The sequence below is a fragment of the Lepisosteus oculatus genome, chromosome 11, assembly GCF_040954835.1.
Source record: "Lepisosteus oculatus isolate fLepOcu1 chromosome 11, fLepOcu1.hap2, whole genome shotgun sequence".
Lineage (NCBI taxonomy): Eukaryota > Metazoa > Chordata > Actinopteri > Semionotiformes > Lepisosteidae > Lepisosteus > Lepisosteus oculatus.
The window spans coordinates 29,588,098-29,601,684 of record NC_090706.1 but is presented as its reverse complement, the minus strand read 5'-3'; the positions used below and the strand labels follow the sequence as shown (position 1 = coordinate 29,601,684).

Sequence of the window (13,587 nt, the reverse complement as noted above, 5' to 3'; positions counted from 1 at the left end):
CTCTGTAGCGATGCAAAGGAACAACTAAAGGTTTAAACGAGCACCCACCAGCTGCGGTAGATCGCCATGTTGGCTCAGCTCGCCACGGTGCTTCTTTTTTTGAGCCAACATGGAGCCAGTTTCCATTGGTCGCACTCTATTTCTCCTTCACAGAGGCACGCCGCCGCGCCCTTTCTCCGCCTGCGCCTTGGGCGAGGGTTCAGCGTGCCGTCCGATTGGCTGGAGCGGCGGCCCTCGCATTCCGAGCGCTGCCATTGGGCGGCTGCGGGCGGCACTCGGAAGGTGATTGGCTGTCCCTCCGGGGCGCGACGTTTGAATCGGTTTGCTGAGGGGCTGAACGCTGGTCCCAGAGTTCTTAGTTCAGCGCGGTTGTTAATTTAAGTTTAGTCGACAGAGGAAAGGGTTTATAGGACTTTTAATGTGCCTCTATTTAAACTTCTAGAGAGGACACTCAGTCAGAAGACGTCAGAACTTTACGGAAAAACCTGCGTTTGTATTTAAAGAAGGTTAGTGTTTTGTTTTGTCTTTGAACTAAATGAGGTTGCGTGTTTTCTCTCGATAGTGAATGTGGGTAATTTTCAGATTGAGGACACACCGCTCGAAGACATAAATGTCCTACACCCGATTGCTGTTACTGTATGAAGTATTACAACAGTAATTCGTCGGTCACGCCAATAAACTTCAGTAAATAAAAAAAAAGACCAAGAGAGCGAAACCTTAAAATCACTGCGGACAGTGTGGTCGTGTAAATTAATCTGTGGACCCCCCGACTGCGTGCGCTCTTTCTACCGTAAACAGACTTCCGACCTGGTAAGATACAGTTGCTATAAACACCCCAGTGTTCCTCTTATTTCTAAATTTGATGGTATATTGTGTTCTTACAGTTTTTATTGCATGACTTTTGTGAACTGACAAAAGAAAGCCCTGTATTGAAGAGGTTAGAGAATAAAATCGAGAGTATCAGACTGCGAGGCGGGCAAAAACCCTTTTTAAAAGGACGCGTGCGCCTGACCCCCCGTGTGCATGTTCTTCGCTTCTCGGCATTGAAATTGCCCCAGCCTGCTGGTCCGCAGAGAGAGGGTCGTGCGCGGTCTGAGTGGGTTGTCCACCCGCGGAACTGGTTTGAAACGGCCGGGTTCTCCACAGACTATCCCTGTATCTGTGCGGGTTTCCTTTCTCCGGGGGTGGGTGGGGGGGCGTGCTCGCCTGACTTGTTTATCCTCGTGAAAGTGAGCTTCACGCACAGGCTTGCAAATTAGGAACAAACTGCAGCACCGCAATACCAACACTGCTGTTAATTCCTGGACCCGGAGAGTCCCGGGTCCGATGCGGTTTTTCACTCCACACCGCGCTCTAAGACTTGATCTGAACCAGGGCTAACAAGCGAGAGGAGGGCCCGTCTGACCGCTTTGATCGATAGTAGCTAATTGATCCCGGGATCAGTGATCAGCTGTTTCTTGTAAAAAAAAAAAAACAGGGTATCGGCTTCCACAACGTAGCGGGACAGCTTGTACCACACTCCCACCACTCTTTGTGTACAGACGTGCCTCCTGTCCTGACTGGCTGGGCAGCTTGTTCTACGGCTCTCTTTGTGTAGAGGGGGTGTGGGAGAGCCTTGTGGGACGAGCTTGTCCCCTTGGAGTTTCTGTTTTTCCCCCTTGTCCAGCTCTCTCGCTGGGATTAGCAGTTACCTGTGGAATTTAGTGGACTGGCCCCATGTGGAATTTACCTCCACTGCTGAGAGAGAGGGAGGCAGCTCTGAAGCTGGTCTGTGTTCAGTGAGGCAGCCCTGTGCCCTGCAGGCTGCTGGCTCCTTCCAGACTTCTCTAACCACCTACCTGCACCTGACCCCTGTGACACTGTCCCAAGCCTCTAACTTGGCCCCTGCAGGGCCTTGCGCCCTCTGTAGTCCATTCATTAACCTAATTAACCTAAATTGGACACGGGAGTTTTCCTAAGGTTTTGAAAAGCTGATAGACGGACTGTAACAACAAGGAATTAAACTCGAGAACTCGGAGGATTCTTAAGATTTAGACAGCATTCGGGACTGGGCAAATACTTGTGAGTTCTGAAGAGCAGGGTTCTCGGTACAGATCCCTGTGGTGCTCCACTGATTACATCCGCCATCCTGAGTGTCCTGCCCATTGACCAGTTCCCAATCCCAACACATCCATGAATACCTGCTGCCAGCAGTGGGATTATGCCTCTACCGAGACCCCATGTATCCCATGCTGGATGCTGTCTGTTACTGTTGTAGCTCTGCCCGGCTGAACAAGACCCACCTTTTCTGAGAGTCTCGCAGAGACGATTGTCTGGTGTAGTTGTAGTAGGTGTTAACATTGATCTGAAGCGTAGATCAGATTGACTTGCCTCCGTTTTTTGCCCTTTCTGTGCCTGAGCGACTATTTGGAAGAGTTCTGCTAATTGCCTACGGAGAATCGGGTCTCTCGCCTCCTTATGTGCTACTGCTAGAACACAAACAGGACCCAGTAAACAATAGAAGCTCGGAGTTTGAGCCAGTGGTTTAGAGCTATTTTTCTGGACTGATGCTTTGCTATTATTCCTATTTGTTGGAGCGAAACTTGTTAGCGTGAGACTTGTACTGCTGTGCACTGGGAGTGTGACTGACAGCACTGTAAAGCCTGGAGTGATTAGCTTTATTGTAAAATCATCACTGGCTGTCTGCTCTGTTGTTATACTGCTGATTTTCATTTATTTGAAAAAAGCTTCAGTCTCCCTGCTGTTTGTGGGTATATGGACCAGTGTGTGTCCGTTCAGTGGGCAGTGGCTGCAGGTGTAGGGGGCTCAGGGACCGAGGGGGGTGTGAGTGGGTGTGGGTGTGTGTCGGTTCAGTGGGCAGTGGCTGCAGGTGTAGGGGGCTCAGGGACCGAGGGGGGTGTGAGTGGGTGTGGGTGTGCGTCCCTTCAGTGGGCAGTGGCTGCAGGTGTAGTGGGTCTGGGAGATGGTGGGGTGTCACCCCTCTAACCTGAGGCTGTCTGCTGCTTTCGCAGTGGTTGTCATGGCGACGTATGGGGCCTCACCGCGCGGCCTGCTGTCGGACGAGGAGGAGGCTGCGGTGTTCGAGTCGACGGCGGCCGAGACCGGCGGCGGGCAGAGAGGGGGTCATCGCCTCGCCGAGCTGTCAGTCATCTCCCCTGGAGCGGACGCCCCCACGCCGGTGAGACAGGCGACGGGGCAGCGCAGGCGGAGCCGTGCTGGGATATCAAACCCCTCGCAGCGTGTGCAAGCTCTCCTGCTCTCGTGTGAACTCTCCCTCTCTCGCACACTCACATCACGCTCTCTTGCTCTAGTGTGAACTCTCACTCTCTCGCACACCCGCATCACGCTCTCTTGCTCTCGTGTGAACTCTCCCTCTCTCTTGCTCCTGGGCGTGCTCTCTCGCACACTCACAGCACACTCTCCTGCTCTCGTGTGAACTCTCCCTCTCTCTTGCTCCTGGGCGTGCTCTCTCGCACACTCACAGCACGCTCCTGCTCTCGTGTGAACTCTCCCTCTCTCTTGCTCCTGGGCGTGCTCTCTCGCACACTCACAGCACGCTCCTGCTCTCGTGTGAGCTCTCCCTCTCTCTTGCACCTGGGCCTGCTCTCTCGCACACTCACAGCACGCTCTCCTGCTCTCGTGTGAACTCTCCCTCTCTCTTGCTCCTGGGCGTGCTCTCTCGCACACTCACAGCACGCTCTCCTGCTCTCATGTGAACTCTCCCTCTCTCTTGCTCCTGGGCGTGCTCTCTCGCACACTCACAGCATGCTCTCCTGCTCTTGTGTGAACTCTCCCTCTCTCTTGCTCCTGGGCGTGCTCTCTCGCACACTCACAGCACGCTCTCCTGCTCTCGTGTGAGCTCTCCCTCTCTCTTCCTCCTGGGCCTGCTCTCTCGCACACTCACAGCACGCTCTCCTGCTCTCGTGTGAGCTCTCCTTCTCTCTTGCACCTGGGCGTGCTCTCTCGCACACTCACAGCACGCTCTCGTGTGAACTCTCCCTCTCTCTTGCACCTGGGCGTGCTCTCTCGCACACTCACAGCACGCTCTCCTGCTCTCGTGTGAACTCTCCCTCTCTCTTGCTCCTGGGCACGCTCTCCTGCTCTCGTGCGCTCTCTCGCACACTCGTGGTGTATGCGGTTTTGCTTTCCCCTCTCACCTGCACTCGCTCTACTGTGCGTGCACTCTCTCCGGCATGCTTGCGGCACGCACACACACTCTCCCCCCACTCTCTTGCTCCTGGGCATGCTCCCAGCTCCTCATCTCACGCGCTCTTTCTCTCCCTCTCTCTAATCCTGACACCAGTGTTAGCCAGCCATGTGCCAGACGGAAAGTAAAAGTGCAAACGGACGAACTTCGTTGCTGTTATGAGTTTTGGTCAATTGCACTCAAAAATGCAAAGCGATTTAGTCATCGTCATTGCGGGCTATTGTCATGAGCCTCTCAACTTCGTTAACTAAAACCAAAAAACAGGTTGTCAGGGAACTTTTTCGTCTAGATTTCCATCGACTAAATTAACACACACACACACACACACACACACACACACACACACACACACACACACAGAGGTGCGTATTAACACCGGGTCCTCTTCCTGGTCCCCAGCTGAGCGCGGAGGCCGGCGTGGAGAAGGTGAAGGTGTTCCTGCGGATCCGGCCGCTGACAGAAGCGGAGCAGGAGCGAGGGGAAGACCAGGTCAGCCGCCGGCCGGCCGGGGGTTCGGGGCTCAGGGTTCTGGGGTTTCTGCTCTCTCTGTGTGTGTGTGTGTGAAACGGGAGCGAACCCTCTTCCCCTCCCCAGTGCTGCGTCAGCGTGGAGGGCGAGGACACCCTGCTCCTGCGGGCCCCCCAGGACTCCGCCGCCATGAGGAACACGGAGCGGGGCGTGGGCCAGGCCGTGCACAGGTTCACCTTCACACAGGTGAGGCGCAGGGACGCCGGGGGGGGGGGGCAGGCCGTGCACAGGTTCACCTTCACGCAGGTGAGGCGCGGGGACGCTGGGCGTGGGGGGCGCAGGGCCAGGCCGTGCACAGGTTCACCTTCACACAGGTGAGGCGCAGGGACGCTGGGCGTGGGGGGGGCAGGGCCAGGCCGTGCACAGGTTCACCTTCACACAGGTGAGGCGCAGGGACGCTGGGCGTGGGGGGGGCAGGGCCAGGCCGTGCACAGGTTCACCTTCACACAGGTGAGGCGCAGGGACGCTGGGCATGGGGGGGGGGAGAGGGGCAGGGGCGGGCCGTGCACAGGTTCACCTTCAGGCAGGTGAGGCGCAGGGACGCTGGGGGTGGGGAGCAGAGGGACAGGGGCGGGCAGTGACGGCCTCCTGCTCTGCACGGTGCAGATCTGCCGTCCCGACACGAGCCAGAAGGAGTTCTTCGAGCGCACGATGAGGGAGACGGTGAGGGACGTGCTGAGGGGCGAGAGCTGGCTGGTCTACACCTACGGGGTCACCAACTCCGGCAAGACCTACACCGTCCAGGGTGAGTGGCCCGGCGGGGCGCCTGGGGGGGGGGGTGGACCTGCGGGGTCCCCGGCGGTAACGGCCTCTCTCCCTCCCCCAGGTGTGGGCAGCGACGGCGGGCTGCTGCCCCGCTCCCTGGCGACCGTGTTCGGCAGCCTGCAGGGCCGGCTGTACCCCTCCCTGGACCTGAAGCCGGTCCTGTGCCAGCAGGTGCGCTGGCTGGACAGCGCCGAGGTGCGGATCGAGGAGCTGAGGCGCGCGGCCCTGCTGCAGGAGGTGAGGGGGGTGGGGCGCAGGGGGAGTAGGAGGGGGCAGGTGGGTAGTAGGGGTGGGGCAGTGGGTTACCGGGTCAGGGCTCTAGGCGTGACACGGGTGGCACAGGTGGGTTGTAGGGGTGGGGTTCTGGGTGGGACAAGTGGGGGTATGGGTGGAGCTATGGGCGGGGTCACATGGTTTCTGGGGTGTGGCATGTGGGTGGCAGGGGTGGGGTTCTGGGTGCGGCATGTGGGTGGCTGGGGTGGGGTTCTGGGTGGAACAAGTGGGGGGTATGGGCGGAGCTATCGGGGATCATGTGGTTTCTGGGGTGTGGGCTTTGCTGCCCACTGGCACGATGGGGTGTGAGCCGTTGCCACGGCGTGCTCACAGCTGTCCTGGGTGTGGATACCACGAGCGAGCCAGGGCCTTACACTGTCTCTTCCCTCCTAGGATGAATGCCAGACACCCCAGCGGTCCCGCGTTCGAGGGGTGACCAGTTACGACAGCGGCATCGCTAGCCTCTCTGCCAACAGCTGCAGTGCCACCCGGCTGGACGGTGAGTGAGGGCAGCCCTAGTGACGCACTGTGTCCCCTCGGTAAAAGACCTCACCCCCATTTTCTGTGAGGGGACCCCCCTCCTGAAGGCACCTAGGGCCCAGGTTAGGGGGATATGGGCACCCTCGTTTAGACGTGCCTCTTAGTTTGGGAGCCGGTAGTGGGAGCTTGTGTCATTCTGATTCTTGTACAAGTCTCTTGCAGCTCAATGTCCCCAGTGCTCAAACTGGGCAAAGAGCGCCACCTACTGTTCCACTGACTGACCTGGTGCTCCTCTGAGGTCTCCCCCACCTTCCCAGCACTGACCAGAGCAGACCGATACCCACCTTCTCAGTGTCTTCTAGCCCACTAGGGAAACAGCACCACCCTTAATTCTGCAGGCTGCAGCTCCTCATGTCAGATGGCCCTTTCCGCACTTACTGACTCTGTCCTCTCTCCAGAGCCGGACAGCGTCTGTCTGGACTTCGACGGCCTGTCCCTGGACAGCAGCGCCGGTGCCGAGGGCGTGCGCTACTCCATCTGGGTCTCCTTCTTCGAGATCTACAACGAGTTCCTGTACGACCTGCTCAACACGCCGCCCGGCCAGCTCCGCAAGAGGGCCACCCTGAGGCTGTGCGACGACCGCCACGGGAACCCCTACGTCAAGGGTGCGGGGGCGCTGAGCAGCACTGACAGCTGGGATCTGGGGGGGGGGGGGGGGGCAGGCAGCAAGCTGGTCCTGGTGGGGGCAGGAAAGGCCCTCCCTGCGTCAGTCTGAGGGTGCCGCAGTTCCGGGGGTGAGGGTGGATGTACAGTTTGGGGGGGCAGGGCGAAGGAAGAGGTGGCGTTTCGTAAAGAGGCAGCTTGCGAGAGGAGCGCAGAAGGTGGAGGGCAAGGGATCGGGGCTCTGCTGAAGAGCCACTGCTGGAAAAGTAGAGGGAGTCTGTTTAGGACGGAGAGGAGGAAGAGCCTCTGTACCCAGAGAGCTGCGGGTGTCTGGAACAGCTGTTGAGGCCTAACCACTGAGTTCCAGGAAGAGCCTGGCTGAAATGAAGCTACGATTTGTCGATAAACTGCTAGATGGGCTGAATGGCCTGCTGCCTTTTGAGGTCTTTGTGTTTTTCGATGCCCAGAGTGGCCAGGCTGTGTGTCTGTGTTGACTGTATGTGGTGCCAGCGTGGCAGATGGGAGGCTGCTCCTGATTGGTGGATGGTCACCGTGCCGGCGCTCTGATTGGCTCTCTGTCCGTGTGTCTCAGACCTGACCTGGGTGAACGTGCGCAGCGCGGAGGAGGCGTGGCGCGTGCTGCAGGTCGGCCGCAGGAACCAGAGCTTCGCCAGCACCCACCTGAACCAGGCCTCCAGCCGCAGGTACTGGGGCCCGGCCCGGTCTCGTGGGGGAGGGGGAGAAAGAGGCTGCTCGGTCCGGTCCAGTCCGGGGGGAGTGGGCTCAGCTCGGCCCGGTCTGGTCCGGTGTGGGGGAGGGGAGTAGGGGAGCCGGCCCGATCTAGTCCAGTGTTCGGCGGGGGGGAGTTTTAGACTGCGCAGCACCTGGCCTCTCTCACTGACTGTCTGTCCCTCTGCAGTCACAGCATCTTCTCTATCCGGATCCTGCACATCAACCCGGACGCCCCGGACGGACAGGGAGCGCGGATCAGCGAGTGAGTGTCGCTCCTCTCTTGCGATCGCGGCCGGTGTCGCCGCACTCTGCCAGCCCGCCCTGTCACGCCCTGCCCTGTCCCACACTGCTGCCCTGACCTGACCTGTCCTGCCCTGATCTGTCCCACACTCCCACCCCACCCTGACCTGTCCCGCTCTGTCCCCAGGCTGTCCCTGTGTGACCTGGCGGGGTCGGAGCGCTGTAAGGAGCAGCGCTGTGGGGAGAGGATGAAGGAGGCCAACAACATCAACACCTCCCTGCACACGCTGGGGCGCTGCATCGCCGCCCTGCGGCACAACCAGGCCCACAGGTACCCCTCTCTCCTGTCCCTCCTCCTCCTCTCTATTCAGTTCAATCCAAGGTGCTTTATTGGCATGACTGATGAGCACAATCAGTGTTGCCAAAGCAAAACAAATACAATTGGCATAAAAAAATCTACTGTCCTCTCTGGACAGTCAGGTCTGTCTGTGTCCAGTTTCTATGGCCAGGCTGTGGTCACTGAGCCTGTCCTCTCTGGACAGTCAGGTCTGCCTGTGTCCAGTTTCTATAGCCAGGCTGTGGTCACTGAGCCTGAGGGTTCTGTTTCTGTTTGCTGTTATTTATCTTGGTTAGACATTCGGCTAGTGTGTATTGTCTATTTAGGGTTCTGTAGCATTCCAGTTTGCGTGTGTGTGTCCGTCCCAGTGTGTGAGAGATTGCTGGTTGACCTGTGCTGTGATGTGGTTGAGTTGTGGTGCTCTAGCAGTGCTGTCCTGAGGCTGGCTGGTGTCGGTGTGGCTCGGGCCAGTGAGCTTCAGAACCAGCTGGCTCACAGGGCTCTTTGTTGAGCTCAGTTGTCTCTCTCCTGTGCCCCTGTGTGCTCTTTCTGTCTCTCTGTCTCTCCCCGTGTGGCTGATGGCTGACTCTCTCCTGTGCCTCTGCCTGCTGCAGGTCAAAGCCTCCGAAGGTGGTCCCGTTCCGGGACAGCAAGCTGACCCGCGTCTTCCAGTCCTTCTTCTGCGGCCGCGGGCGCTCCTGCATGATCGTCAACATCAACCCCTGCACCTCCACCTACGACGAGACGCTGCAGGCGCTGAAGTTCTCCGCCATCGCGACGCAGGTGGGGCTCGCCCTCTGCCTCTCTCAAGCCCCTCTCCCTCGTCTGTCCCTCTTGTGTCTGGCCGTCCATCTTCCGTCTTGTATGAGCTCCTTCCCATCCTCCCTTCTTTCCCACAATGCACCGCTAAACCGAGACGTGGTCAGACTTTTCATTTTGGTCCGGTGTAGTTCCCCACTCGCCCAGCAGGGGGCGGTGTGACATACCTTGTTTCTCTCCTCCAGCTTGTCCACGCCCCCCCCACCAGGACCAGAGTGGCCTACATCCAGTCGCTGCTGAGGGAGCACGGGATGAAGATCAATGAGAGCAAGTGCGAGGAGGAGGGCGGGGCGACGGAAGAGGAGAGCGAGGAGGAGGAGGAGGAGGAGGAGGAGATCGCTATGTTCGACACGAAGGTCAGTGTCCGCCTCGCCTGTGCTGGCGCGTATCCGCAGGCCCTCCCTGACGCTCTGTCCCTGGGCTGCAGGCGCTGCTGCGCGCGGTGGAGGTGCTGAAGCAGACGCTGCTGGGCGAGAGGAGAGAGAGGGCTGCGCTGGAGGCCAACATCCGGGAGCAGGTGGTGTCCGAGATGATGGAGCTCCTGAACCGCAGGGAGGAGGACTTCAGGTACCGGGAGAGGGGAGGACTTCGGGTACAGGGAGAGAGAGAGGGAGGAGAGAGCAGAACTTCAGGTAGAGGGAGAGAGGGAGGATTTGAGGGAGGGGGGGAGAGGAGGACTTCAGGTAGAGGGAGAGGGAGGAGAGAGGAGGACTTTGGGTACAGGGAGAGAGGGAGAGAGAGAGGAGGACTTTGGGTACAGGGAGAGAGAGAGGAGGACTTTGGGTACAGGGAGAGAGGGAGGATTTGAGGGAGGGGGGAGAGGGGGGGCGGAGAGAGGAGGACTTCAGGTAGAGGGAGAGAGGAGGACTTCGGGTAGAGGGAGAGAGAGAGGGAGGAGAGAGGAGGACTTTGGGTACAGGGAGAGAGAGAGGGAGGAGAGAGGAGGACTTTGGGTACAGGGAGAGAGAGAGGGAGGAGAGAGGAGGACTTTGGGTACAGGGAGAGAGGGAGAGTGGGGGAGACTCTGACGCTCCCCTGTCCGCACAGCGAGACGCTGCAGAGCGAGCGCGAGCTGCTGGAGGAGCAGTACGAGGACAAGATCCAGAACCTGCAGGAGTCCCTGACGAGATACTACAGCCGGGAGATCCAGGTGAGCTCTCCGAGCCCGGGTTCCAGCCTGGGGGTGTGGTGGGAGACCTGGTGCTCTCCGGATTGGGGGGTGCGGTGGGGGCCCCTCTCCGGATTGGGGGTGCAGTGGAGTCTAAAGAATGACGACCGGTGAAGAAAGCGGAGCACAGCTGAGACCCCCTCTCTCTCTCTCTCAGGAGCGGGACGAGCAGATCGAGGAGATCTCCGCAGCCCTGCAGGAGGCGGAGAGGAAGGAGCCCCCGGCCCCCAGCCCGCCCCCCCTGGCGCTGCGGCGCTCCCGGCGCCTGGCCTCCCAGGGGCCGGAGCAGCGCCGCCTGCAGGCCGAGCTGGAGCAGAGCCGGGCCGAGCTGGAGCAGAAGACGAAGGGTGAGGGGGGGAGCCGGCGGGGGGGCTCGGAGCCGCGGCCTGGCCGCCGGGGTGACTGACCCACGGGTGTGCCCTCTCTCCCCAGAGCTGCAGCAGTACCACGACCTGGTCCGGCTGGCCCCCACCGAGACCACGCTGACCTCCAGGGTGGACAGGAAGCTGGAGGAGAGCCAGAGGGTGAGTGATGGGTGAGTGATGGGTGTGGGCTGTGTGGTGCTGACTGCAGTGTCCGGCAGCGGTGTGACAGGTGTGGGCTGGGCTGTGCTGACCACAGCGGTGTGACAGGTGTGGGCTGGGCTGTGCTGACCGCAGTGTCCGGCAGCGGTGTGACAGGTGTGGGCTGGGCTGTGCTGACCGCAGTGTCCGGCAGCGGTGTGACAGGTGTGGGCTGGGCTGTGCTGACCGCAGTGTCCGGCAGCGGTGTGGACTGTGCAGTGCTGACCGCAGCGGTGTGACAGGTGTGGGCTGTGCCGTGCTGACCGCAGTGTCCGGCAGCGGTGTGAGAGTTGTGGGCTGTGCTGTACTGACCGCAGTGTCCGGCAGTGGTGTGACAGGTGTGGACTGTGCTGTACTGACCGCAGTGTCCGGCAGTGGTGTGCTGACCGCAGTGTCCGGCAGTGGTGTGACAGGTGTGGACTGTGCTGTACTGACCGCAGTGTCCGGCAGTGGTGTGACAGGTGTGGGCTGTGCTGTGCTGACCGCAGTGTCCGGCAGCTGTGTGAGAGGTGTGGGCTGTGCTGTGCTTGCAGAATGTCCGGCTGCTGCGCCAGGAGCTGTCCACGCTGGGGACAGGACTGCAGTCCGCAGAGAGAGCCTGCTGCCACAACACGGCTGGAGAGAAGCTGAGACTCGCACTGGAGGCCTGCGACAGCATCTTGGCCAAACAGGTACTGTCCCTGACCTGGCTGGACTAGACACTGTCCTACTGTCCCATACTGGAGTGTCTCTCTCTCTCTCTCTCTCTCTCTCTCACACAGGACTAGACACTGTCCTACTGTCCCATACTGGAGTGTCTCTCTCTCTCTCTCTCTCTCTCTCTCTCTCTCTCTCTCTCTCTCTCTCTCTCTCTCTCTCTCTCTCTCACACTGGACTAGACACTGTCCTACTGTCCCATACTGGAGTGTCTCTCTCTCTCACACTGGACTAGACACTGTCCTACTGTCCTGTACTGGAGTGTCTCTCTCTCTCACACTGGACTAGACACTGTCCTGTACTGGAGTGTGTTTCTCCACTATACACTGTTCTACTGTGTTGTACTGGGTGCCATACTGACCTGCTGTCCCCCATCTCTCTTTGCAGGATCAGACGCTGGCGGACCTGCAGAACAACATGCTCCTGGTCAAGATGGACCTCAAGAGGAAAGCCGAGAGCCTGGCAGAGCTCCAGCGCAGTGGACACTACCCCCCTCTGGCTGCCTCCGGTACTGCGAGCTCCTGCAAGAGGAGGGGGTGTGGGGTGGCAGACCTGGAGAACGTGCGCCCCCAGAAGCGGCCCCTGCTGCACGGCCTGTTCCACAAGCGCAACACCCCCACACCCCAAACCCCCAGCACGCCCTACAGCTGCATCCTGCGCTCGCGCCAGCAGACGCCCACCCTGGCCACCCCCAGCAAGTACCGTTTTAAGCTGTGACGGCCCGGGCTGGCCGCCTCCCAGTTCTGGTTCTGATCCCTTCTTCTACCAGTCCCGCCAGTCCAAACCTCTCTGCTCCCATGAGGCCCGAGTGCCTGCCGGCCCCACAGGTTCCCTCCTGCATGCAGGGGCTTGTGTTTCGGCTCCTCTGGCTTCCCTTCCTCGCCAGGCAGCTCTCGCTGTGCTTAATTAACCCAGACGCAGGTGCCTGGTGATCACCGAGCGTCTTCGGCCAGGGACCCCCGAAGATCCCTGCTTGTATTTGGAGAGGAAACCAGCCAGGATTCTTCTCCAGAGCTGTGCCAGAGTGCACTGTGCCAGCATACAACCTGGCACAGAAATGAGCAGTCTCCAACACCACAGCACTGCAGTGGGGTGTGCAAGCTAGGGACTGGACAATTCAGCTCTGTGGGCAGGTCTCGTTACACAGAGCACAGCCTTTGCAATTTAGTAAGACAGTATCTTTTATACACTTTCATATCACATTTGTAGCTTTATTTTTATGGGAGTTTTTATGTACCTGCTCCTCTTTTTATTGGTGTTTTTTATGTATTTTTTTTTAATACTGTGGCCCTCTGCAGGCATGCTTGTCCCTCCAGCTGTGGGATGGTGGGGAGTCATGTGGGTTTGCTGTCGAGAAGGGGACTGGGCAGATTCTGAACACTAATGGACAGATCCGGCTGACCCCAGCACATCACCAGGGTGACCAGCTAGTGCTTGCGTCTGTGAACCTGGGCCCTGTGTATCCCAGCATGGTGGTCTCCACATGGGTGAGATCTGACACCATTGATCAGTGTCCAAACCGAAGGCAAGATATTAATGCGGACCAGCTTGAATGATACCCGAGTTAAAGGTTGTTTTCTCTGTGGGTCCAGAGTTCTGGTGCAGCCTAGCATACCCGAGTTAAGGAGGTGGAGGGCTGGTGTTGCTGCAGTGTCTGTGAATGCTTTGCACCAGTATTGTGCTGTTCTGTATACGTGTGTGTGTGTGTGACGTGTCTACACCAGTGTCTGGTTCGCCTGCTGGGTGAGGCAGCACCAGCTGTGGTCTGTTCTCCTATGCATGTTCACGGCGTTGTGCAATATTCTAACTGCCAATAAAACAATGAGAGTGCAAACCCTCACCCTGATGTTGTGCCTTTGTTACTCAGTGTGACACCCCGTTCACCCTGTGAGCAGGAGGGTGTGTCTTATACTCACATTCTCGTGCACGGGGAGAGCAGCAGCACCCCAGCCATGCCGATTCTCCTGGCAGCTGGGACTGGTGCTCACCCCGCACCAGGGGTTGGTATCTCAGAGCCTGCACTGAACATCAGCTCAGTAAGCGCTGGTGCTTTTTTATCTCTGTCATGATCTCCCGTTTCCCCAACCAGTGCCTCTTGGGTGTAAAGTTAATATTA

General features: G+C 59.0%; 1 protein-coding gene across 2 annotated transcripts; it reads left to right on the top strand.

Annotated features, from left to right (window-relative positions):
• Positions 1-338: 338 nt before the first annotated feature.
• On the top strand, positions 339-13,311 carry kif20a (kinesin family member 20A). 2 transcript variants are annotated; one of them, XM_069196050.1, is made up of 19 exons: positions 339-506; positions 3,012-3,178; positions 4,607-4,696; positions 4,802-4,921; positions 5,342-5,480; positions 5,562-5,737; positions 6,167-6,272; positions 6,712-6,918; positions 7,509-7,620; positions 7,836-7,910; positions 8,076-8,219; positions 8,840-9,008; positions 9,230-9,400; positions 9,472-9,611; positions 10,092-10,194; positions 10,370-10,559; positions 10,645-10,736; positions 11,309-11,446; positions 11,859-13,311. In XM_069196050.1, exons 2-19 carry the CDS (start codon positions 3,020-3,022, stop codon positions 12,186-12,188), a joined length of 2,661 nt encoding a protein of 886 aa, XP_069052151.1. In that variant the 5' UTR covers positions 339-506; positions 3,012-3,019; the 3' UTR covers positions 12,189-13,311. The 2 variants fall into 2 exon arrangements, with proteins under 2 accessions (XP_069052151.1, XP_069052152.1); XM_069196051.1 differs by lacking the exon at positions 339-506 and adding an exon at positions 529-810.
• The last annotated feature ends 276 nt before the right edge of the window (positions 13,312-13,587 follow it).